Raw genomic sequence first — 27,758 nt, 5'->3', positions numbered from 1 at the left:
AAAATGCTGCAAAAGAAATACAGTGCAATACCTTCGGCATTTTCTTGGGGAGTGCAAAGACATTAGACCTAATCACAAAAAAAAAAAGAAAATGTCAAACAGACGGCAGCCGCAAACAAACATCGGCTGAAGCAAAACCTGGCAAAAACCAAACAATTCATACATAATCTTTCAACACCACGAAAATTGGGTCTATTCCAGTGCGAGACTGCTGATAAGATACAAGCTCCCTCCGTAGCGAAAGCCAAACAGGACCTTGATCTGAAGAAAACTGAGCGGGAGAATAGAAGACAGGTAATAAATACAAAAAAACGCCTACAGTTGGACTCTGAATCAAAATCAATTAAGATCACAAAGGAGACACTGGATCTATGTGAATGGTCAACGTACTCTATTGATGATGACGATGAGTCCCAAACCGAGGAAAATTACGGCCCTCAGGCAGTGAACCCGCTTCCTCCGATTCCTGCGCCTGAAATATTAAAATCACCATCATGTGGCCGTAGAGCGAACAAATGCAAAGCGAAACGTATGCCCGAGGGAGAGGTGGATCTAACCTTGGACCCTAAAATAGCAACGGGCGCCTGACTGCAACGTCGAAAAGTCCGGCTAAGCAATCAAATGTGGCATTAAAAAATAAAAACCAGTCTCACACAACTCTAAATCCCAGATTGACACTAGCCCAAAGGTAAACAAATACTGTTCAGCAATCACAAGTGCATTTTGGAAAAAATAATGTTCGCAAAGGTGTGACTGGGAAAGTTCGGATTGACAATATCTTCCCGGATGGAAATTAAGTAAACTTGAATAGAAGTAATGTGATGCGCTTACTTCATGTAAATCCCTCATGCGAACAATTACCTCAGAAGACATCAGAATTGTAGAATATATATCCGAGGACTGTTCCGACCAAGTACTACTACGCATTGGCTCGCAAGCTGTAGAAAAAAACACTATTGTCAGCGAAAGATGAACTTCTTTCTTATGGATTTGAGATTTCACTCCAAAAAGAAGAAAGTAAAAAACATCAGTCAGAGAGCATGTCCTCGGTTGAAGACTTCCGGACTACAAACGAAAAACTGAGAGACGTACTAAATGATGTATTTAAAATACATCCTGCAGTGTCTGATGGTGTCTCTCAGTCCAAACCAGGAGCAAATGTAGACATGAAAAGTCGGAATTAACTAGACCTGCAAAATGTAAAAGTCCTATGCGGGTTGATTTCTTGGAATAAACAAGGTTTTATCCATCTCTCTCAAGAGCTTCCATTCTACCTTAGAAAACAATTTAGCGCTATGTTTACAGGAGACGTGGCTGCGAGAGCCACCGGCTAGAGATGGATATTCTATACTACTAAATCCTGCTGGGAAAAAACGGCTTGGCCACCCATTTTCTGGGCTACTAATTATGCTGAACAATTCATTTGATGGGTAATAAGCAAAACATATATGCCTAATCTGTTTGTTCAAGGGATTCTGATGGAATTCAAGCCAACTAACAACAAAGATCCAAAAAAGCTGCTACTGATAAATACCTATTGGAACCCGAAGATGATTACAACTACCTGTTATTTGAATGCCCGAACGTCAGTCACAGACGACGGCTTGTTAATATGCCACAAATTGCAGATAACTATATGTGCTGACCTAAATTGTTCATGGTTTGATGACAAACAGCCGGGAATTGGCTTACAAAGGTAACGGCTGACTCCAATGCCGAGAGAAGACATCTGTGGCGCTTGGCTATGGAAACTTGTGACTGTGAAATGCTGAATGGGATGACGAAAAGCGATAAACCACCAAAGCCAACTTGGCACTGTGGGCCAACGCATAAAACTTTAGATTACAACTGGATTTCCAACAATGTGTGGTCCGATATTGAGGACCTCGAAATCTCTAAGTGCTGCAATAGTGACCATGATCGTCTGGAATTGTCCTGGATGCTCGATAGTCTGACACCCGATGGAATATTTGAAACCACCGTTGAAGTTAATCATAGTGGGAACAGATTGAGAATAAACGCAGCACAACTAAACAAGCTATCCCAAAACATACAGTTGGAAAATCTGTCTCCAAGAAGCAAAATAAACTTTGCGCCGATGCTAACAAAATTTTGAGTTGTAAAAAAACCAGGAGTTAGATCGTCGCAAGTACGGAAACATGAATTTAGCCTTACTGTATCTCATGAAAAAAAGAGGCTATGTAAAGATACAAGGCAACTCATGATACAACTGGGTTGCAATGCCGAACCTGAATGCAAAAAGAGGAAGATGAGATATATAAATTGGTTGAAATAATTTTCCTTATCAAGAGACCAGGAAAGAGGCGAACACATGATGATCTGATCCTGAATCACAAGTCAAGAGAAATCTGGAAGATCTTAAACCAAGGCACTCTAAATCAAGAGGTGATGCAGCTAAATGGAATTCCTAGGACGAAATGGGAAGAACACTTTCGTAATGTATTTGGAACCTCACTATCTCGTGGAAACGCCCCGATTGCAGCATGCACTGAAAATTGGGACATGATCGAGATTGCCAAGGACATCGCTCTGGTAATTCAACATCTAAAAAAATTTGAGAGCAGCAGGACCTGATGGCATTACGAACGTCATGCTGAAAGAAAAACAAGAACAATGGTCCAGTCTCATCGCATACCTGTTCGAACTAATCGCACGGCGAAAGAAGTACCTTTGCTCGTGGCTAACAGCGATCATCGTTCCAGTGTTTAAGAAGGGCAGTCGGGACGACCCATCAAATTATCGCCCGATTGCCCTTCTCGACACCATTGGAAAAATGTTCGCAACATGCTTGCAACAAAAATTAACGAGTTGGGCCAACTGTGCAGGTTTGATGGACTGTAGACAAACAGGTTTTTACCAAAAGTGTGGGGACTGAAGTAAACCTTCTAATATTAAATTTGTTAAAATTGGAGACGCTGAAAAAAAAGTCAAAGCTCTTTCTGGCATTCATGACATGCGTCAAGCCTTTGACTCAATAAACCGAGCCAAATTGTGGGAAAAGTTGGCAAAGTGGAATTGTCCACCGTCGTTACTACACCCAGTGATAGCTCTATATTCGAATACCACACTGTGCGTGCGGACAAACGCCCAGAGTGAGCTATCGAACAAAATCCCTACCAATAAGGGTGTGAAACAAGGTTGCCCCCTGGCTGAGTTATTGTTTAAACTATTCATCGCAGACATTGCAACAGCACTTGAGGATGTCAAATGTTTCCCGCCAAAAGTGAACGGGCAGCTCCTTAGTTGGGTAATCTACACTGACGACATTGTGTTAACGGATCGCACACAAATTGCACTACAGAGGCTCCTTGTCAGATTTCAAGTCTACTGTGAGGAAAATTAGCTGACAATAAATGAAAAAAAGACAAAGATTCTGACCATCGGAAAAGTGTTAACTAAGAAGGACCATGCATTTAAGTGGTCGATTGGTCATGAGAACATAGAAAATGTCTCCTCTATTCGCTACTTAGGAATACTTTTCAACAACTCAATAAGAGAGTGGGACTGGTTGCTAGACCTAAATAAATCGCATGGACGGCTTTGCACTACAGGGAGCTTGCATACATGCCGAATATGGCAAATTCACAGTAATCCCAGTGCAGACATTCTATAAGCAGAAAGCGGTCCCAGTGATTAGTTTTGGTGCCCAAGCAGGGTGGAACTTAAGCTTTCAATGTTGGGACACGCTAGAAGGGAAGTTCTGGAGACTCGTCCTCAGTCTGCCTTCATATGTCCCGATAAAAGCGATCAGGCACGAGCTAGGTCTTGATTCCTTATATGCCACGGTGCTATGGAGATCCATCACAACGGTAAGGAAAATACACCTGAACGAGCCTGCGCCTGCATACAGAATTCTGACATCAACACTTCAACATTCGCACAAAGTTATTCTGAGCTGTTGGATTAACAAAATAAAATCAATTGTTGACACTGCCGAAATAAAGTGGGAGACTGTGATGGCTACCCCGCAATTGGCTAAACAAAAAAATAACTGCGCCAGTTGAGTTGGATACAGAACACCGAGCTGACTTGAAGACTTCGTTGCATCTAGGTCTAGCGGCAAACAGCCTAGACCTTTTACCAAAGTATCTTAAGAGATTTCCATCTAGATATCACTGCAACACATTTTTGAGACTACGGCTAAATGTATACCACACAAAAGATGTTCTCAGGACCAAACATGACATTGATACAACGGACAACATCTGTAGATTTTGTTCGCCCGCCGAAGAATCCATGAAACACCCGATAACGGAATGTGGGGAGCTAGTAAATGAGCGATCCTTTTTTCAAGGGAAATATACTCCTGTAAATAATACTGAGGAGTGGTGGTTCACGATGCTCTCAAGTAACAATGTCCACCAAACTTGTGTGCTGATTAATTTCTTAGATAAGATTTTACCCAATGAGGGGAAGCCGTGAATATTTATAGTGATGTATTGGACAGTTGCTTCTGTTTTGTAATAAAAGTTTGAATAAAATAAATGTTACAATAAAAAAAAACAAATACACAATACATAAATAGATAAAAATTAAATAAAGGAAAACCAACATTGGGCCTTTTTAAGAGCAGATAGGCGATAGATATATATATATGGGATACATTACTCACCGTAATCGTATTTCTGATGCTTGTATCTGCTTAGATTCACATGCTGTGCATAGGCCGACATCTAGTGGAAGCTGCGGAGTATTACAGTTTGTTTTTCGAAACTCGAAAATGGGCGTCGACACAGGCGTGCCAGTAATACTATCCCTAATGTGACGTCCACTGTACCCAAGATCCCTCACGCGTCTAGGATCCTCAGATTGTATTTTTTCTGACATGAGGAAGCATGAGGAGTAGCGTGAGTACAGATAATCCAAGCAGATAGACAGAAAGGTAAGACTACAAGCAATCATGCGCCTTCTCTCGGAGGGGAGGAAGGGTGGGTCGCATGTGAATCTAAGCAGATACAAGCATCAGAAATACGATTACGGTGAGTAATGTATCCCTTCTGAGGCTTGTGGAATCTGCTTAGATCACATGCTGTGCATAGATTAGCGAGCAGTACCAGAAGAAGGAGGTGGGATGTGAGAAGGGTCATGAGCAAACAGGTGTCTTAGAACCGCTTGTCCCACTTGTGTATCTGTCTTGGAATGAGTGTCAATGCAGTAATGCTGAGTAAAAGTGTGAATTGAGCTCCAAGTAGCTGCTTTGCAAATGGTGTTGAGGGGAACATTTGCAATGAAAGCCAGAGTGGCCCCAATGCCTCTAGTAGAATGGGCCCTTGGCGTAAAAGGCAGAGTTTTTTCAGAAAGAGAGTAACACAGCTGTATACAGTTGATAATCCACTTCGAGATCGCGCCTTTAGAGACGCGATCCCCTTCTCTGCCTGTAGCTACGGAGACAAACAGTTGATCTGTTTTCCTTAGCGGTCTGGTTTTATTTACATAGTAGAGGACCGCCCTACGCACATCAAGGGTGTGTAGTTTCACCTCAGCTGAGCTTTGCGGGTTCTGGAAGAAAGCCGGAAGCTCGATGGACTGGTTTACATGGAACTTAGATATAAATTTAGGTGAGAACCTAGGGTGTGTGCGTAAAACCAGTTTGTCTTTGTGGATAGTAAAGAAAGGATCCTGCACTGACAGAGCCTGAATTTCACTGACCCTTCTTATAGAGGTAATGGCTACTAAGAAGGCCGTTTTATAAGTCAGGTGTTTGAGACTACTTTTATGCATGGGTTCGAAAGGGGGACCCATGAGCTTAGCTAGCACCACATTGAGGTCCCATCCTGGCGGTGGGTTCGAAATAGGAGGGTGAAGTCTCTTTACTCCTTCCATGAAGGCTTTAACTACTGGTACTTTCCACCACGATACTTTGTTATGGGATGTGGTGTAAGCCGAGAGGGCTGCCAGGTGTACCTTCAGAGAGTTAAAAACCAAACCTGCGTCCAGCAGGTGGAGCATGTATGTTACAACGTTGGAAGGAGTGCAATCAACTGGGTTGATTTGTTTATTCTGGCACCAAATAACGAATCTCTTCCACTTGTCAAAGAAACAGTGCCTTGTGTTTGGTTTCCTGGATTCTTTTAGGATGTCCATACACCTCTGTGGTAAATTGAGATGCCCAAACTCTATGACCTCAGGAGCCATGCTGCCAGGTTCATTGAGTTGGGTTCCTGGTGCACTGTTTGACCTTGTTGCTGGGACAGTAGGTTGTACCAGGCTGGGAGTTTGATGGGCTCGCACACCGCCATCCTGCGTAGGTGTGGAAACCATGGTTGTCTCGCCCACATGGGAGCAACTAGGATGAGCGTCATCGATTCCTTGTTCATCTTGTACACCACCTTCCTGATGAGAGGAGTTGGTGGAAAAGCGTACGCAAACATCCCTGACCAGTTCATCCACAGGGCGTTCCCTTGGGAGTCTGGCTGGGGGAACCTGGATGCAAATCCTGGGCATTGTTTGTTTTCGCTTGTGGCGAATAGGTCTATAGTGCGGAACCCCACTGAGAGAAGAGATCTTCTACGATATCTCTGTGAAGGACCCATTTGTGTTCTTCTGGGAGGGAGTCTCTGCTCAGGGCATCCGCTAGGGAATTGAGCTCCCCTGGAACATGTTGTGATGACAGGAAGATGTTCCGTCTGAGTGCCCATATCCAGATTTTCTGGGCAAGCTTGGACAGATTTGGCGAACGAGTCCCTCCTTGCTTGTTCGGGTAGAACATGGCTGTCGTGCTGTCCGTCCGGATCTGCACCGACAAGTTTAGCAGATGGGGCTCGAACGCCCGAAGCGCTCGGAATACTGCCAGAAGCTCTAGCAGGTTGATGTGGTTCTTGGCTACTGAGTGAGACCAGAGACCCTGAGCTGTGTGGTGGAGATGGTGAGCTCCCCACCCAGTCAGGCATGCATCTGTAGTCACCACTGCCTGTACTTCGGGATCGTAAAAGGGTTTTCCCCTTGCGAGATGCTCTCTTGTCCACCAGTGTAAGCCCTGTACGAGTGTTGGCGAAACGACCACTAGATCGTCCCACTGACCACTTGCCTGAGACCACTGTTTCGCCAACCATTCCTGCATGGGACGCATGCGCAGACGCGCGTGGGGGACCAGGTAAATGCATGACGCCATCATGCCCAGTAACCGCATTGCTTTGCGTACCGTTATTTGTTGACCGGACTGATAATGTGGAATTTGCAGTAGTATATTCCGAATTCTCTCTTCCGAAGGGAAGGTCAACCCTTTCTGAGTATCTAGGATTGCTCCTAGGAACTGTTTTGAGGTGCTGGCACCAGACTCGACTTCTTCTCGTTGATAGAGAAGCCTAATTCGTGGAGGAGGTCGATAGTCCTCTGAATATTTGACCTGCAAATTCCTGGGGTTTCCCCCGTTATGAGCCAGTCGTCCAGATAAGGGTACACTGGGATTGCCTCCCTGCGTAGGTGTGCAGCTGCCACCGCCAGTACCTTGGTGAATACCCTTGGTGCTGAAGCTATCCCGAAGGGCAGTACCTTGAATTGGTAGTGGCGACTGTCCACCTTGAAGCGCAAGTATTTTCTGTGCGCTGGGAGCATGGAAATATGAAAATAAGCATCTTTCATATCCAAGGTTGCCATGTAATCCCCCTTTTTTAGGAGGGGGATTACCTCTTGTAGCGTGGTCATACGGAATTTTTGGGGCTTGACATACTTGTTGGCAGGCCGTAAGTCCAATACTGGGCGCATTGTCAAATCTTTCTTTGGCACAAGGAAGTAAGTTGAATAGATACCCTTGTTTACCTGGTGTCCTGGGACGAGTTCTATCGCGTCCTTTTCTAGCAGAATGGCGATCTCCTCGAGAAGGATCTTCTGATGTTCTAAGGAGTGTATTCTTTGTCGTGGAGGGTGGTTCCGGGGACGCTGCAGTAATTCTATACAATATCCTGTGGACACTGTTGACAGCACCCATCTGTCTGAGGTGATCCCTTCCCAAGCCTGGGTGAAGTTGGAAATGCGTCCCCCTACTGGGGTTGCGTGAGAAGGGACCCTGAACTGAGCGTCACTGCTTTGGTGGAGGCGTGCCACCTCCCTTGTTGGGGCTGCCTCTGCCTCTTCCACGACCTCTCTTGTTACCCCTGCCGTAACTTTGGGTAGACTGCTGGTTGTTGTTCCATTGTGTACCCTGTCCTTGGGCATAGTTGCCTCTTTGTGAATTTTGGCCGCGTGGGCTACGAAAATTACTGTTCCCCCTCTGGTTAGGGGGTTTGTTGGTAAGCTGGCCAAGGGATTTGAGAGTCTCGTATTCGTCCTTGGCATTCTTAAGTGCGTCTTCGACCGCTTTCCCAAACAATAGATCGGGTTCCACCGGCTTGTCTATTAATGAAGCCTGGGTTTCTGTTTTGAACCCCGACTGCCGTAACCACGCATGTCTCTTGATAACAGTACCTTCTGCTATCAATCTTCCTGCGTTGTCCGCGGCGTCGAAAGTTGCTTTTAATATGCAACCAGACACGGCTCTCCCTTCTGCCGAGATCCGAGCCAACTGGCCCTTTAACGGTTCAGGAGCAGAGGCTATGAGCGCCGCGACCTCTTCCCATTGATGGCAGTTGTAACTTGCCAACAGGGTGGTGGAGTTTGCAATCCTTGCTTGGTAGGCGGACGTTGAGGCTACCTTCCTGCCAAACCCGTACAGTCTTTTGCTCTCCTTGTCGGGAGGAGCTTCTGACGACGATAAGGGTGTCCCAGCCCTCTTCCGAGTGTTGGTAACCACTAGGGAGTCTGGTTTAAGATGTCCTCTTATATAAAGAGGGTCAGACTGGGCTGCCCGAAAAAGTTTTTCGACTCTGGGGTTGACGGCTCTGGTGAGGTTAGGATTCACCAGGGATGGATCTATTCTACGTTGGATGGATTTAAGGATAGGGATGGTCTGAGCGACCGGCCTCCTCTCTCCCACCAACTCTTCTGCGAAGTCCCTTTCCTCCTGTACACCGTGGGTGTCGATGTGAAAATGTTCTGCTGCGCGAGCGAGAACTTCATTAAGGAGGGGCTGGTTATCAACTGGCGAGTCGGTAACTGGGGCTTCGCTCTCTACCGGGGAATCTACTCTGTAAATTTCCTGCTCATCTTCTACCTCCTCCAGGTCCTCATCATCCGCATAGTATTCAGTCCCGGTTTGTTCCTCCATAATTTTAAACTCCTGGTCCCCTTCAGGGAAAGGCTGTCCTTGGTATCTGGGGTGTGGAGTGGGGTGTGGAGTAGAGTATGGAGTAGAGTAAGGCTGCACCTCGAAGGGTTCAGGTCTTTCGAACCGGGCCTTTTTACTTAGGGGGATAGGATCAGAGGAGCCTGAGGGTGTGGCCCCTTGAGGGTCATACGAAAGGAAATGTTCTGGGTTTTTGTCATAAAAATCAGCTAAGGAAGACATCCTTGACATGGCCCTGTCTATGTCTTCACTGGACCATTCTTTGGAACAGGGTATGACTTTAGTAGGCAACTTAGAGGACTTATCTGATGTCCCAGTAGATTTGTGTTTGTCTGTCTGCTTAGGGTGGAAGGATGGTTTTACAGGAGTGGAAGGCTGTGCTTTCCGCTGTTTCCCCCCCTCCCCAAGCGTGGAAAAATGTTTTCCCTGCCCCTTGGAGGCCCCAGAGACTTTCGACGCCTGGCGTCGAGGGTCGGGAGAGGTATCTGTGTGTTTCGAGCGTGGGGCCTCGCTGGTGTTAACTGCGGCCTCGGTCTCCTGGAGCGCGGCCTGGGGGTGGAAGTCGTCTTCGTCTTCCGACGATCGAACTTCCGTTAATCTAGGGAGCGAGGCACTCTTGGCAAGAGTGGATGATTGCCTTGCGTCATGAGGCGACCTCGATCGAGAGCGCCCAGAGGACACCGAGTCGGACCGTTCTATCTGTGCCTCTTTCCGAGAAGTCGACGTCGTCGAGGTTCGGTTGGACTTAGTGTGCTTAGTGTGTGTAGGGTGTGTAGCGCTTGCGTCGCCGGGGGTCTTCCCCATAGCCGCCCTGCCGGACAACCTTCCGAGGTCGGGGACCTGCGCTCGGCAGTCTTTCGACGCCGTAATGCCCTCGCCGTCCGAAAGTACGGCGTCGCTGCCATCGCTGAAGGCGCCCTCCGCTGCCATGGCCGCCTGCCTGGCGTGGTGGGCCCAACGCTTTGTCGAACGGTCCTTAAGTGTCTTAGGCTTAAACCTACTACACGCTCTGCAGTTCGCTTCGGGGTGGTCCCTCGGCAAGCAGAGATTGCACGTGGCGTGCCTGTCGACCCAAGGGTATTTGCGGTTGCACTTGGGGCAGAATTGGAAAGGGGTACCCTCCATACGCACCTTGAGGCAGCGGGCTGGTAAGTGTAGGAAATATATAAGGTGTACCTATATACCAAGAGTGAAGAGTATGTACCACCCCCCACTCTCCCTACTTGCAGGGCCGAGGCCAGTGGCCTACTAGGCCCGGGCCGAGGCCAGCGGCCTTTCGAGGCCCAGATCCGTCGTGCAGCAGCCGACGGTCGATGTCTTCTCCAGCCGTCGTCGAGTGTCGAGGGTCGACGTTGGGGTGGGGAAGGATGTCAATAAATAATTTTAAACTTCAATAATTAGCAAAAGTATGGCTAAGGCCAGGGGACTCCGCAAGATGCTTCCGACCAGTATGGTGGAAAAAAACAATCTGAGGATCCTAGACGCGTGAGGGATCTTGGGTACAGTGGACGTCACACTAGGGATAGTATTACTGGCACGCCTGTGTCGACGCCCATTTTCGAGTTTCGAAAAACAAACTGTAATACTCCGCAGCTTCCACTAGATGTCGGCCTATGCACAGCATGTGATCTAAGCAGATTCCACAAGCCTCAGAAATATATATATATATATATAATCTCGTGCCGCCTATCTTTCTACCTAAAATGAAATTTACATGTGCCTGCTTTGCTTTCTTTCTTCACATATATAAACCTATCTTTCTACCCAAAATGAAATTTACATGTGCCTGCTTTGCTTGCTTTCTTCATATATATATACATGTAAATTTCATTTTAGGTAGAAAGATAGGTTTACTTTTCAGGACAGAGACTGCAATGGAACCAGAACAGCACCTTAACTGGAGTATAGTGAACACTACTCAAACATGGGCCCATCTTAAACTGAAAAACGTGACCTTAAGCTCAAAGAAACACAAACCTGATGAAAAACGGACTCATTTAAATGAGGAGAAATGTAAAAGGGGCAATATTAGTTGTGACAGCAAAAATAAACAGTGCTATGAATAAGGCATCATTTTTTAGGCACAAAACAAGTTTCTCCAATACATGTAAACCCTGAGGTGAAATGTAGTTCTTTTTCTACCAATGAACCCATCAAAGAAAACTGCTCTCTGCATATACTCTAAATCCACTTAAACTCAAAAGAACATGCACAGCATCCGGTCACAAAAATGCAACTTTATTTTCAATGGCGCATAACCAGTTTTTGTATGACTCTTCCAACTGCATTTCACATGCTGTATGTCCATTGGCAAAGAAAGATGTTGTAGGATGGACTTAGGGGATCAGCTCTTACACTTAAACACATGCATGCCGTGTACATGTTTTTTATCCTGTTTGGTGGCCTGCGTCAACACTCTCTTATCCTGGGCTCCAGAGGCCGAGACATTTTGGAGTCCATAGTAATTAATCAATAGTAGTTCTTGCAGACTACGAAAAAAACAAACGCAGAGAATCAATGTCAAGATTGCATCGACGGGGTTCCTGTGAAGAGGCATGTAGGAGCCGTCATATCACATACAGATCCTGTACAGAAGCTAGTTTGCCTAGATGAAAGCCACCTTAATCCTTGTAACCAAAGTATGAGGAACCAAACACCAAGGCCTCACTAATTTCACAGATCCTGTCACCCAAACACCAGTGCCCTAACTAGGGCTGGGAACAGAAGTAGTGTACAGAACAGTGGCCGTATTAGTTGTCGTCCTCTTCACAAGGAGTTGGAATGCTGTGAAATAAAGGCTTCCGTAGAGATTTATGCTCATACTGACATGCTCTGCTGCTATCGTAGGTAGTAGTCGATGGCAGCTGAAAATGCGGCAAAACCTCCACATCCAATGACTCCAGCTTTTAATCCCGCTGAAAGATAAGAATGGGAAATGTTACTAAATGGATCCATATTAACAGACTTACAAGATTTGTGGTGGGCAAATTACAGACAAACAAACTAAGGTGGGGAACCCCTGCATGTGCATCTGGGGTAAGGTCAATAATAGTATTTCAGAAATTGCATACTGGGGACCAGAGACTGTGTTCTTGTTAAAAAAATATAATTTTATTCTATTGTAAAGTAGGAATCCAACTACTATTAATGTGATTTAGAAAGAACTTCCTTTCAATTCAATTTGGCGGAGAAAATAATTGGTTGTGTTGTGTGTGTTCATACATTTATGTGAGAGATGTTTATATAAAAATGTAGCTTGCACAAAAAAACTTTCTTCAAAAAAACAATTGTTGGAAATGAACTGTTTTGTTTATTATATGTAGAAAGAATTTGTTTTGTTTATTATATGTAGAAAGAATTTGTATGTTTAGAAATTATATTTTTACATGTTATATGACATTTCAATAGAATAAAATGATTTTTAATTTTTTTTTTTTTAACAAGAACACAGTCTTTGGTCCTCAGTATGCAATTTCTGAAATACATTTATTGAGGTTTCAGTACATAGGGCATCACCCCTGTTTAGCATAGCGGGCAAATTACAGACCACATACGCTCGAGCTTGCAGAATATTTCCTTCCATCAGACCTCCACATGGGATTTTGATACTCCTGGTATCATTGCCAATCCTAAAACTAATGCTGGTTGAACACAAACGTTTTCAGATCGTATCAATCAATAGCATGTTATTATGCATTACTTCTGGACACTAGCTAAGGCACATTGTTGACACTTCTTTAAGCTACCTTACACGTTTGTTAGGACATTACTGGTACACCAAATTAGCAGCCGCTTGACATTGATTATTTTCCTGCAGCTCTGAAAAAGTAAGTGTTGAAATGAAAGAATGGGGGTGACTAATGCATAAACCGCTATGTTTTTAGTCGTTGACAACACAACTCAGGAGATCAGTCATACCACAAGCTGGAACAGATGAAGTCAATATGGGGTTTCCGATGTACTCTGGGTCCGGTAAGTAAGGAGAAAGAACCAGTCTGACCCAAGTGCAAATGGAAAGATGCTCTTTATTCTTAGTTTCAGTTAACAAGTTGTAGGTGGGAGAGCAGGGTTTAAGCATCCACTCTGGTTCCTCTCTAAGCTCCAAGTCCCCAACCGACTCTCCTGGAACCTGCAGGTCCCCCAGATTCCACACACTCATTCCACTAGCCTTTAAATACAAACACTCAACATACATCCATTCAAAGTCACTACAAATCTCCGTCCTAAAAACGAAACAAATATAAAGGCTTGACAAAAAAAAAAAAAAACTGCCAACCATCAACATGCCAGGACAACAACCTAAAATCAAACTACATCTCCTCCTACCCTGGCCTGCCACACCAATGTCTCAGGTCAACAAATAAGTGTACCTCTGCCTATATCTCAAAAGGAAATACTAAGTTTAAATGATAGAGACTAGTGCTTAGGTCTATACTAGTTCTGTGTTGTCCAGTCTGCTTATTTTAGGAGATCCATAGACAATAAGTCTGAGAAAAGCCACCCACAGTACATTTAGTGAATGGACATTAAAAGGTACATGAGGGAGGAAAGAAACCACTCTAAATCAATGATGCTCCTTTACTATGTGTATCCAGAACTATTTATTTTTGTTCTTTGAACCTGAAAAGTTATTCACTTTTTCAGAGCGTGGCAGCATTAAGGAAAAGCCAAAAAAGAAAAAGACAAAACAATATAAGTGGAAGTCTATACATACATCAATTATAATACATTGATAATGGTAGTATTCACTTTGGTTTGAATTGAAAATTATACATCATAAACAATGTGTACAGGTGTTTAAACCAAATTGGACAGTGTGATATTTGATACATAAAGCTTATTATCATTGTTGATTTTGTCATTTTAACAATTCCCAAATTCCAATACTAGTGCTCCAGATCCAGCATCTCAAGACAGCCACTCCCGAGCACAACCTTGCCACAAATGGGCAAAAATACAAACCAACACTCGCAACCACCAAAGGAACTAAACCTCCTTCCACCAGAGACTGCCAAACCGGAGTACATACCTCACCTTAAACGGGGCAAAACACACTGGCCACAACAATGTCCTAAGGAATCCTTCTAACATACCAATTAAACACAATGGCCCTCATTCCGAGATAGGAGGTAAATTCCGTCCATTACCGGCATGGCGCAAATAGCGTGTCCGAACTGTCAATAGACCGCTAAAAGCGCACTATTACGAGTTCGCAGGCACAAGCTTTGTGCCATGCCAGTAATGACCCTAGCGGCATGCCGCAAAAACGGCTGGAAAACCCTCTTTCGGCATGACCCGCACCGTAGCGAACACTACCGCCTTAGAGTAACGAGGCATTAGCGGTGACCGTAAATAGCGGTCACCGTTATTTGCGGTCACCGTTAAATTGCGGAACGGGGAACAGCGTCATCGTTCAGGAACTGGTAGGAGCATGTCGGCCATCTTTAAAAACACAATCCATTGCCATCCTCACCAGACAGGACCCATGGCACACTTTCGACATACCGGGAAGATACCATCATCAAGGAGGAATGCCCAAAGCGCCAAAAAAGGTAGCTGCCCGCCTCGGAAAGGAGCGGTTCAGCCCTGACGAACTCCAAATGCTGGTGGATACCCTCCACAAGCATGCTGACACTGTGTTCAGCAATGACATGCGGAGGGTGATGAAAGAAAAAAAAAGAAGATCTGGGCTCTAGTGCTGCAGAAGGTGAGTGCCGTGGGAAACCCCCCCGCACCACAAAGGATTGCAGAAAAAGTGGGACGACCTGCGGCTGAGGGTGTGGAGCAACCTCTCTGCTAATAGAAGCCAGGCCCTGGAGACAGGAAGCGGCCCAGGTTCGCCCATGAAATTAATGCCGTGGGAGGAGACATGTGCGGCCATGATAAGCCCCAAAGCCATCGAAGGGGTTGGAGAAATGGAGTGCGGGGCAACGTCATCCGCTGATGGAGGTGAGTGTCCAAAGTCAATACTGCCAACGCCATTGTTATGAAAGTCACTGCTAAGGTCTGGGCAAGGAATCACGGCATGGTCGGCCACACCCAACCCCCTTTAAATCATGCCGAAACAAGTGAGACCCAGGCTAGTGCCAGGTGCGAGGCCGTAACCTATATGACACATACCACACAAAGTGGCCCATTCCGTGAGGCACACAGGGCAGTCGATGGAAACTTTGTGCATGTGAGCCAGCACAGTACCTGGCCAACATGAGTGACACACATATGCATGCATTTACCACCCTAGTATAGAATAATGTGCCGTTCTCCACCCAAATGCCGATAACCCACTAATTTCTGATTGTGATATTGTAGCCATGTCCAAATGCTGGCTCTCAAATCATCACTCATGCCATCCCTCTCTTCCACCCCCACAGGCAGTGAGCATGACAGAGAGGAGCAGGAGAGCAACCGGCCCAGCACCTCCAGGGGCCAAGGCAGGGGCCGCCATCTCCCTGCGAGGAAGAGAACACCTGGAGGCACACCACTGGCTCCAGCAAGACCCGGGGAGGGTGCATCACCCCCACCCCGCCCTGCACTGGCGGCAGACACATGCCCTACGCCGCGCTCTGAGGAGTCGAGTGTGGCTGGGGAAGTTGCAGCCACAGCCCCCCTCGATGTTGCCAACAGCCCCATATCCATATGCAGAGCGACTGAGGAGGACACATTTGAAGTCGTCCACACCCCTGATGCCCAAACCAAACCCCAGGTCTCCTATAGTGACTCGGGTGAGAGTGACACACCTGAGCTTACTGGGCAAGGAGCAACAAAGGGACATGCCAGTCCTGTGGCCAGTTCCCTTTCGGAAGCGCCAGAAACACATGTGAGCCCGATCCCCAGCAGGGCCACAACATCAGCCATTGATGCAGAGCGGGCTGAGCTCCTCACAGGCCTGATCAATTACTTCATGTAGGACAATCGGCAAGCCAGGGAGGAGTGGCAGGATGAACTGAGGGCACTGGGCCAGGTCATTACGGACAGCACCAACCGGCTCTGTGAGGTCCTTGGCCGGATAGCAGATGCTCTGGAGGCTGCACATCCTGCCAACAGCCCCAGCATGAGGACACACCTTCTGCATGCTCCTCCACCCAGACCAGCCCGCTCCGTCGGGCCCTCCGTACGATGCGCCGCCAGCACATGCCTCCACCTGGCTCGGGGAGCGCACAGTGACAATGCTGCAATCCACACATGGCCTATGTGGCCCCTATGGGACTAGTGTGGGGAGGTTGTGGTAGGAGGGGGAGGTCGTTGACGGTATGTTTGGGAGTTCTAGTGGGAGGGGGAGGGGGTGAGGGTGTGTATGGGAGTTGTGGTGGGAGGGGGACAGGGGCAGGGTGTGTATGGGAGTTGTGGTGGGAGGGGGGGGAGGTGGTGGATGGTTTGTTTTTCACGTTTAAACCTTCAATTTTAATACACTGGTTGTTCATCGAAAAAAAAAAAAAACAGAGTGGACATTCTTCATTGCGCATGTGTCATTTATTATTGCACAGTGCATAGTATACATGTATCCCCACACCCAGTGCCCGATGTCCTGACATCCTCATACCCTATGCAGACTTGTGTGTCAGAAATACTGTCCAATCAATGATTGCCGCACGGCACGTCCCTCCTGTGCATCGGCACCGTGATGCTGTCCTGACACTTCTTCCTCCTCCCCTTCATCAACATCATCAGGCGGTAGCAGTTCCATGTCAGGGGGCAGGGGCACGTTCCGATGGATGCACATATTGTGCAGCATTACACATGCCATGGTGATCTTGGACACCTTCTCATGGCTGTAGATGAGTGCCCCACCCGACTGGCTGAGGCAACGAAATCGTGCCTTCAACAGGCCAAACGTCTGCTCAATCACCACACGTGTACGGGTATGGGAACGATTGCAGTCCTCCTTGTGCCTGTTCTGTGGGTTTCGGACAGGGGTCATGAGCCACAGCTTCAAGTGATAACCTTCATTCCCCTCTCATGCAGGCGATGGTGGCTAAGTGTTCGTACATTCATGGTGGACAACTGTACTAGTCTAACATGGTAGCAGGTGATTTCTGCCCATACACACATGTCCCTGGATGCATTGACCCCATTTCTGGCCCCGCTATGTGTCCTGTGCAATGGAATGATGAGGGGGTAGCTTCTTCAAGATGGGTTATGGTGTGCACTCACATCTTGTTGCACGTGTATCGTATGCATGCAGCAGTTTTGCACTAAATTCATTGATGTGTTGTGTTCCGAGAGATTTGGTGGCAGGGAGTGTTGGCTGTAGTCAGTAGCATATTTGTCATTCTGCACTGATCAGTACAATGGTGACTTGCAGCACTCCTATGGGTGTGCGGAAACAGTGACACGCTGTGGTATCCCCGTTAGGCTCACTTCAACGCACTCCCAGGGATGACTGTCCTGTGTGGTGATATGCAGGAGGCTGCGACATAGTGCATATGCAGTGCATAGTGCAGGATGCCCTTACGGTGTGTGAGCGCCGCCGATGAGTGGCGCATGTGTTGTGGGATGTGGCCTGGTTACCGGTTAGTCATGTAGTGTTAGGTGTCGGCTTTATTTCATCACTGTGATTTTGTAGTCATGTGCCGTATCACTTGCTTTGGGGCACAGTGTTCAGTGAGGTACACATCGTGCACTGGCGTCAACCTTCTCACCCAGGTCACAACCCCAATGCACTGCCATGGCCCAGTCAGGCAACTCACCAAAGCAGCCAGGCAAATCGTCCAGCATGTCGCTCCATATAGCGTGGAGTTCCGCAGGACCAAGGAGTCATGAGTTGATCCTGGATATCGGGCACAGCAATGTGTGATCTTACTGGCATTACATACCATCTGCACGTTGATGGAGTGGTATTGCTTGCGGTTGCGATCCGCCACCTCCATGGCATGCGGGACCACCAACTCCACGTGAGTACAGTCGAGGGCACCTATGCAATTTGGCATGCCTGCCAGTGCATGGAAGGCAACCTTTGTATCGAATATCTCCTGGGGAGTCCGTGGTAGGGATATGTAGTCCCTTGTATGCTTGAGGAGGGCATCCAGCACTTGGGTCAGTATCCGGGAAAATAAGGGTTGTGATATGCCATGCATGTGCCCCACTGTGTGCTGGTAGGTGCCTGTGGCAAGGAAGTGGAGCACAGACACTACCTTCAGTAGAGGGGGGATAATAATAATAATAATAATAATAATAGATGGCGGTGCATATTTCTATGAGGCTCACTATGTCGTCATGTATCAGGTCCACTATGGTGGTGGTGGTGGTGGTGGTGGTGGTGTCCCGGTCAAGCCGGTACAGGGTGTGGATCTGCTCTGGTGTTAGGTTGAAAGGGGTGGCTCTGATGCGAGGGATTGGGGCCTGCCGGCGTGGTAATGGTGCCTGCACCGGTGGGGCATGCTGGGCCTGTCACACCCTCCTTCTCCTCCCGTGTATCCTCTCTGGTGGGGGCTGTGGTTGTTGTTGTTGCTGCCTTGAAAGCAGGGCCTCCGGCTCCAGTAATGCTACTACTATTGGTATCATCTTGGGGTGGGAGGGGGTGTGGTGTGTGGGTGTGCTCCTTTTGTGCTGTGCCAGACTCCATTGCCTCCACCTGTGCTGATTGCGTGCACCTGTGGCTCTTGGAAACACTGGTTCTTAATACCTTCTCGGAGATGCCGGTATTTTACTCCATGCCGGTAAGGTACTTTTCGGCCTTCAGTAGGCCGTTATTTGCATGTCCGCATGGCTTGTGATCAGGTCCTGTTTACGGCATGCCGCAGGCATGTTGTGTGGCGCGCGCACGCCTGGACCACTATTTACGGCATCGTAAAGTACGATGCCGTAATTAGCGGTCTAGTTGTTCAGAATGGCCCGTAGCGGTAAGCGATGCCGGTAATCCTTTACCGGCATCGTTCTTACCTTACCTCCAACCTCGGAATGACCCCCAATATCTAAGTGAAAACCTACCAACATCCCTGCTCTCACAAGAAAACACAAAAGTAATGAAAGTAAGATATTCTTTTTTATTTTATTGTGCATTTGTAAGGCGCTTCTACATCAATAAATTGTGTTTCAAACCGCCCAGGTGGGAAAGCAACGTACAAGACAAAACAAAGCAACTACAAAAGGCATAGTGCATAAAGAACACAAAAACACTGTTGAAAAACACACAAGCGTATTGTGCTAAACTCTACACAAGCACAGTAGAAGAAACTAAAGTGCCTGCAATAAAGATCTTAGAACAAATTTGAAAAGATGTTCGTTTTGAAAGGTTTGAATCCTCCTGCCAGTGTCTTCACAATAAAAAAGAACTAATCCTTACTCGTCTCATCTAAAATAATTCAACCGGACGCTCTATTAAACACTGGCATGTCAACTGTATGCCAAATCTTAAACTGCAATCTTAAACCTCTACAATGTATCACGTGGCATAACGGCACACTCAAACAAGAAACTCCATCCAAACAGGATCTTCCTCGTTTAGGACACTCCAGCAACATCCGTGTAACATCTCCAGAGACAGATATGGACGCACACTCACTGGAAGGTCTCATATTCTAAACTTACATGGACACTACCATACATGTATGTGTCCATCACATTCATATATCACTGTCTCTAACATACATTAGTGGATATACTCACAACTTTGTGCCACATCTAAAAACGAATTTCCCCATCATGGACACTTACTCTCCATGTGTCTCAAATCTAAAATCCACCACAGGATAATACTATAATCATGGACGCTCTCACAAAACTTGCATCTCATTTCACAACATGTCATGACAATAACTCATAGACGCTCTGAATACGCGTCTCATGACTTCACAACATAAATCATGGACGCTCTCACAACTCATAATAATAAACTTAACTCAATTGCGGTCAAAATGTGAGCCACAACATATCATCTCATGCAACATTACACTTTTAACATGCACTCATCATTCTCCTTAAAAGATTATATAAATGACATGTTGGGGATGTAAAGCATCAACTTGGCACAGCCGTGGTGATCAAGCAACGCTCTGTCAGTGAACAAATACATATATAAACAAAATGTAAAGTTTGTATGGGTCCGACCCCTCGTGAGTGCGCTATGTCCACTGAAAAGTCAGTAAAGCGTCAAGCTGCGCGGCCAATTCCACAAGGTCTACCCATAAAGACCTCAGACAAGTCAAACAAGAAATAAATTGGCACTGGCGAATCGCGCTTTTGCCCCTGTTAGAATAGTTAGTCAAAAGAATTATAAAGACACTTCAGTCTTGTTAAATCTTCATCTCTTGATTCATTGCCAAATATCAGCCGACACGTGTTTCGCCCTAAGTAGTCCTCAAGGCTGATAAAGTAACCATTGTAATCAATTATTGCAAATGATTTTCAGACGTAAAAAAATGCTTATTTGTAATAAAGCAAAGTTATAAAAAGCAAGATGTTGGTAAATAAAACAGGGTTACATACCTAAAATCAAGTCACAAGTGAAGGGGTATGCAGAAGCAGGAAGAACAGACAAGAACAATATGTTATTGTTATTCCCGTGTATCACACTCTGGATAGTTGCAAATTGTGATCTGGGAGTGGGTATGTGATACACCCCATTCTTCCACGGCCACTGGATCAAAACCCTCTGTGGGTTAGTCTGGTGTAAGTTACTCTTAATTTTAAATACATGATGGAATTTTCATCATATGGCATGGCTCTACAGAACATTTTGACAAATTCAGCTCTTGCGCTAATGACAATTGCTTTGGCATTATGCTGACAAGCCCCTGTGACGCAACAGACTGGATGGCAAAATTGAGACCAAGACTTTTCGGAAACCAACCGAGATGAACTCCACGCTACATGTTTTAGTTGCCATCGCAAATCTACCATCAATAATATACCAGGTGGAGAATTTCTTTAGAGCACGTCGTAACTGTAGCAAGGAAGCAGATTTTGCTAATGAATGTGATCGTTAAGTGAAAAGATTTTGGATATGAACAGGATATTATTAACAAAACATGTCTGAAATATAAAAAAGTTGACAGAGCAACTTTGTTACATCAGAAAGACACAACCAACAAGAAGCATAGACATTATTACAAAATTCTCACAGGATGCACATTTTCTATACAAACTAGTTTGTAAACATTGGAATCTATTGCTTTTGGACAATGATCTACAACCCTTTTTGGCAGACAAACCTAAGTTTGTGTTTACGAAACATATCTGCGGGGGACGCGGGCATGGAGGGTTGGCCTCCCCCATCGTGAGGTACTTCCATCCGGTCCGGTTCGAGGGGAGGCTCAGTTCTGGGGTCCCCTATCTTCTTAAATAAGCTTACATTCCGGGTGACGGCCGACCGCCCGTCCGAGGCCGTCACCATGGACCCCTTGACAGCCACCACATCAAGTGGCTCGTGTTCGTAGGGGAGAGAGAGCTTTCCATGGGGGTGTCTGTTCCTGACGAGCACCTCACTCTCCCGGCTCCAGTCGCTGTGGGCAGAGTCCTCTTCTGGTATCCTCCTCATCCGCAGTCGGCGATCGACCTCCACCTGCCGGTCATCAATGACCCCGGGCTCCTTCTCCCCCCGCCCCCTCCGGCAGCAGCCCTCTGCAGCACCGTTTGAATAGGGCCTCGGCCGGCGCCACTCCTGTGGACGCATGGGGGGTGGTGCGATACACACGCAAGAATTGGTAAAGGGCCCGCTGCAGGCATTGTCCCTGGGCTATCCTGAAGGTCTTGTTTAGTGTCCTCATCAGTCTCTCGGCTTCTCCATTCGCCCGCGGCCAGAGGGGGGTGATTTTCCTGTGTTGTACCCCGCACCCCTCCATCAGTTCTGCAAACCGCTCGCTTTGGAACAGTGCCCTGTTGTCGGTGCACAGGGTATGGGGGAACCCGTGGGCAGCAAACACCTTCTCTATGGCCACCACCACATGCTCAAAGGCCACTGAGTCCACGAACTCTACCTCTGGATATCGAGAGTACTCATCCACAATGACTAGGAAGTGGGTGCCCAGCGTGGTGGATCCAAAGTCTGCATGTACTACTTCCCAGGGCCTCGTGCCCTGGGGCATGGCCTCAATCGGCGGCTCTCTTTGTAGAGGGGACGCCACCTGACACCAGACACCAGACACAGGCAGCAACAAATTTGTCAACCTTCCACTCCAACTCCGGGAACCACACCTCGTGGCGCAGCCGGGCCTTCGTCTTCGCGGCGCCTTGATGTCCATGGTGGGCCAGAGTGATCACTTTCTTGATCTTGGATTGGGGCACGACTATGCGGTCGCCTCTCAGCAGAAGACCGGAAGCGGAGAATGACAACTCCTCTCGCACCCTCCACAGTTGCTCCAGCCCTGTTTTAGCATCTTGTGTGCGTCCGGCCAGGGACTCCAGCACCGTTTTCCATGAGCCCTGTTGCATGGCGTGTTTCAGGATTTGGAAGCACTCGTCACCTGCAGCCACTGCCTCCAGATCTTCGAGTTGCATTGCATTGGGGGTAGCCGCCTCCACCACCATGCGAACGTGGTCGTCCGCCTCCTCAGCACATGTGCCCTGTTCCTCTCCCCCGGTCACGCCTGGATGCCTGGACAAGTAGTCTGCTGCATTGTTCACCCCTGGCCGATATATGAGAATAACCCCATATTCCAGGAGGGCAAGCATCCATCGCTCTATCCTCACCGGTGAGGACCCTGCCAGGATGGGAAGCAGGGGCTTGTGGTCCGTCCCAACAGTCACTGTGTGGCCTAGGACAGAGTCTGAAATGCCGGCAGCCCCAGAGCACGGCCAAGGCCTCACGTTCAATTTGTGAGTACCGCTGTTCGGTGTTGGACAGTGCCTTGCTGGCGTATGCCACCGGGCGGACACCACCATCCCGATCGACCTGTGTCAGCACGGCCCCCAAGCCAAACGGGCTGGCATCCACGATGATTTCTGAGGGCAGGGAGGGGTCGAAAAACGCCATGGTATCCTCCGCCATGAGTGCACTTTTGATGTCAAAGGCCGCCTGCTCGAGAGGGCCCCACTGCCAGGTGGTATCCTTCTTTGTAAGGGTCCTCAGGGGCTCAGATCTCGAGGCCAGGTTCTGAATGAAACGTCCACAATGTTACCATGCCAAGGAAACGCCTCACATCAGACACTGACTCAGGCGGTTGGGCTTTCTTAATGTCCTGGACCTTTCTTGGATCGGGGGACACCCCTCCCTCCTTGAAGACGAAGCCGAAGAATTCAATGGATGGGCGCAGGAACTCACATTTCTCCCTGTGGAGCGTGAGGCCGAGCGACTGTAGCCTTTCAAATGTCCTTGCCAGCCTGCGCAGGTGATCCACCTCAGTTCTAGCAAACACTAGGATGTCAACGCTAATGTTTAAGACGCCTTCCAGGTCAGCGAGGGCACCTCAGATGATGTTCTGAAACACCTCCACCGCGGATGACACGCCAAAACTGAGTCTCTTATAGCGGTAGAGTCCACGGTGGGTGGTGAACGTGGTTATATATATCGACTCCGGGTGTAGAACGACCTGATGGTAGCTGGCCCGGAGATCCAGTTCGGAGAAAAAACGAACACTCTGCACCTCCGCAATGATGTCGTCGATGGTCGGGGTAAGATGTCTCTCCCGCTTGATGGCCTTGTTGGGTAGCCTAATGTCGGCACAAATGCGGACGGAGTCAGGCTGTTTAGGCTTTCTTGCCACAACAATTGGGGACACCCACGGAGTCGGACCCTCCACCTTCTCAATGATATCTAAGTTCACGAGATTGTCCAACTCTTTATCCACCTGCTCCCGAAGATGAAAAGGTACCGTCCGATGCTTCAGGGCTATGTGTCAGTCTAGAAAAATGGATACCTCTACTTTGTGACCGGAAACGTATTTTGATGGCCGTGGGCCAACCGTCTCATGCACGATATGACAGAATATAGGTTTTTGAGTTTGCCAATGAACGGCCATTTTGATGTAACAAGAATCGCCATTTTGTTTTCTAACCATTGCTCATTGCTTTCTGTTCTTATTGCTTCGCAGTACATTTTCGGCTTACACTGCTCGACTGTAAAACATTGTTGTCTGCACGTACAAGGACAAGGCCGCAGGGCCACGAGGATAACAAGAGTTCGTTGAAACTCAACGTAGGCAGCGCCAGGAAGAATGCCCGGCTCCCTCCCGAATGTAGCCTTGAAGCAGCAGAGCTGCAGGGCATTTAATCATTTCGCAGCTGCCAGCCAGTCTCGTTATATGGTAGAATATGTTAGAATAAAGCAGCTAAAGGCTTGAATTATGCTCTTCTTATGCCCCCCACCTTAGCTGAGCCCCAATAGAGCGTGTCGGCTCCCAGGACACGAATAGCACCTCATAGATAGCAAGGTCTGGAATGCAACTCTCCCTCCCGTATGTAGCTCGCTTCCAAGAACAGAAGCGCTGTGTTCTGTTCAGCAACTGAAAGATGCCTCCGCACTCACAAATTACAAATTGTTACTAGAATAGATGTTTGAAGGTGTCATAGTTGTCAAAAATGTCCATCACCACACCAAGTTCAAAGAAATCCAATAAAGGGGGGTGTTAAACATGTCATAGCTGATTGTTTGATATGCATTTTGTATACATGTAACTGATGTATGTAATTCACTCTCTTGCGTCCCTCGAGGTCTAGAGATACACGTCGCGGGGCGTGAGACCGAGTTGGCCAACTGAGACTTTTGCTTTGCAATAAACCTTAGCTTTGGGAATACAACCTCGTGTCTGGCGTATCTATCGTGTGTGGTGACTCGCCTTGTTTCCATAGACGTAAGGAACCCCTAGGGGCCCCTTTCATATGGGCTGCACCGACTCGTCGATGTGAAGCCTCACGGGGTCACCAGTCATTTGTCTAATTCCATGGAACAGGGTGGAATACTTGTCCAAGAGATCGTTTGATGTCTTCGAAGTATACTGAATAAGCAGAGCTGACAATGCCAAGGGCCTCAGCTGCGGTGCAATTTAGGAGAGAGTGTTCGTACTCAATGGTGTGACGTAGAAACGGGCAGTGATTTGCGAGCCTTCATGTTCCACTTTCACTACAAAAGGCACCGTCGAGCGGAATAGGTTCCGAGCCTCCAAAAGCAAAGATGCAAGCCTTCGGGCTGACCAACCTGGGAGGTGTGTCCATAGCATCAGAATGTTCACGGGCCATCACATTGAGCGAGGCACCCGCGTCCACGAGTACTGGGACCGGTGACTTGTTAACCCCCACCACACCAAAACACAGGAGTAACAAGGGATACCAGGGATATCTAAATACTGTGACCTGACCTGGATAGAACACAATATACGTTACATTGAAGGTCATAGTACTGTTGTGTTTTATGTGGTGAGTCCTGGTACAGTCTACCGAACTACATAATCACAATGGCTTCACAACTCAAGAAGCATCCGTGAGTAAACGTGTCTTTCAAAAACCATATACTGAGATGAAACAAATTTAATTCAACCCAGTAGACACTGAATCACAATTCAATATTTTTATTAACATGTAAAGAATGATTAACAATCATTATAGAAAACTAATCTCATAATTATAAAAACAATCACCAAAATCAGTATCAATAAATGTGTTAATCAATCCATCAAATTCATAATTGGACTGATCAGATACATCATTCCCATCTAAAACCACAAAAGACCACACATCAACCATACTGCATTCATACTCAAACCATTCATGAAATCACTCAATTATGACAGATATTTCATCAATATAAAAACAATCATACTAAAATACAACGTTACAATTTCTAGTCCATTATTAATATGAACCGTGAATTTATCACAGCTGAGCCAACGTTGTTTGTACGGTCTATTCTGACTCAAGCTAGTGTCACATAAAACTGTTTACAAATAACAGTACATTCCCCTCCACCACACGCCTCGGCTGGCGTCTGTTCTTTGATTTGAGGACCCCCACACTCGACACAAAGATGATGTTCTCTTCCTCCTCCTCTTCCGGTGGGGCACCCTCTTCACTCTGGTCAACCTGGGCCACATTCGGGAGGGCGGCGTTGACGAAGGAACCCAGACCGAACCAGGCCTCTGGGCACCATCACAGGCAGGGCTGCCTTACACACCTGGGAATAGTGATCTGCGAGGCCACACCGTCCATAAATTCTTCCGGCCGCCAGACATTCAGCAGGGTGGGTTAAGTCATAGCCACACTTCTGGCACAACTCACCGGCTCTTCCGCCCCTGTCACAGAGGCCAGATCCACGTCTTCGGACACCTCTTGCTGTCATCGTCTGTTTCCATTGTTGCTCTAAAATACATATCTAGACGGACCACCCACCTTTTCCATCTGGGCCCCAGGCTGGATGGTGGGCCCGAGACATCAAATTCAGGGATGGGCTGCAAGGCCGCCGGGGCCCGCATTTGCGCCATGGCTGGAGGGGGCTGTTGCACAGCTGGCTGCTTCTGGTAGAGCTTGAGGCAACTGCGGAGCGTGAGGCAGCGCCAGAGGTTGTGGCTGCACTTGAGGTTGCTGTAGGTCTGCAGGCTGCCCACCGTCCTGGTCACCAGCCACATTCATGGGATGGAGCGCACAGGCTCCCCCAATGTGTCTTTTGGGGGCCGCAACTCACTACCACCACCACAGTTCAGTCCCCTCCTGGGAACCACTTGCCACCAGTCCTGGCACACAGGCAATACAAGTCCAAACCTGGTGGTGGTGATGATGAAGTTGATGAGTGGTGGAATTCCTCACCCACAGGTATGATGATGAAGAGGATGATGAAGATGGAAGTACTCAGCCACAGCAACGCTGTGAGCAGGCACGGATGTTCCAAAAATTGAGCCAGGGAGGAATTGGGCTAAGCAGGCCTAGACATCTCATCCCTTCACCTCGCCTTCACTCGACTTAGGAGGCCCAGACATTTTTTAAAAATATCCAAAATCTGGGCATAGATGTGCAGGTATAACTGCCTGCAAACAGTTTTTCCAAAAACTGGGCCTGTGAGAATGCTAAAATTCACAAGGCGGAGGTCTCCATCAATAAACACACTATTAAGTGAGTTTAACAAATCATTTATTGCAATCAAGACAAAAGCTTCCGCGGAAGGGCCGACACATAACACATCATAGAGATGCTGCCAGTGTGTGCTCCTGATCATTACAAAGAGCATGTCTTTTATAGGAACACGGATACATTAAGTCTTATGGCTGGCTTCAAGCCCAACCCCTTTCCATACATACATTTTCCTGCCAAAGCACTTTTGGCTGTTATTCCAAACATTGCGGTGAGATTTACAAAGGCCGGACATTGTAAGTGATCATTATTCATATATCTTATCTAAGCAAGTCAAAAACATCCTTCAGGATGCACGTTCAACCTTTAACATACGCGATCGCAAAAACAAACCAATTCATCACATTTGACACTGGGAATTCGCAAGCTACACATATCCTGCCGCGGCAGTGATAGCAATTTCCATATATGGCTGTTTAAATATTGGCAGAACATATCTTTTCCAGAGTGCCGCACAAGCGCTTGATAAGGTTTCCCTTTCACACACATTCTCAGCAAATAGCAAGTCCAAATATAGATAGGTTTATGCGTATGTTTCGAAAAGAGTGCAAATGCTAACAGTCATTATTCATAGATATACCCAAGG

The 27,758-nt window shown here is 47.2% G+C and overlaps 1 protein-coding gene across 1 annotated transcript in view; it reads right to left on the bottom strand.

Moving 5' to 3' along the window:
* Nucleotides 1-11,398: 11,398 nt before the first annotated feature.
* The window catches only part of TIMM22 (translocase of inner mitochondrial membrane 22), a 158,281-nt gene continuing 141,921 nt past the window's right edge, over nt 11,399-27,758 (bottom strand). Inside the window, exon 4 of the mRNA XM_069614873.1 lies at nt 11,399-12,096. Within this exon, the coding sequence (XP_069470974.1) occupies nt 12,020-12,096 (77 nt within the window). The 3' untranslated portion in view covers nt 11,399-12,019. The remainder of the gene's footprint in view (nt 12,097-27,758) is intronic.

This window comes from Ambystoma mexicanum, chromosome 9 (assembly GCF_040938575.1).
Source record: "Ambystoma mexicanum isolate Mex_15411 chromosome 9, UKY_AmexF1_1, whole genome shotgun sequence".
Lineage (NCBI taxonomy): Eukaryota > Metazoa > Chordata > Amphibia > Caudata > Ambystomatidae > Ambystoma > Ambystoma mexicanum.
The sequence above is the reverse complement of the archived record's forward strand: the minus strand, read 5'-3'. Positions and strand labels throughout refer to the sequence as shown.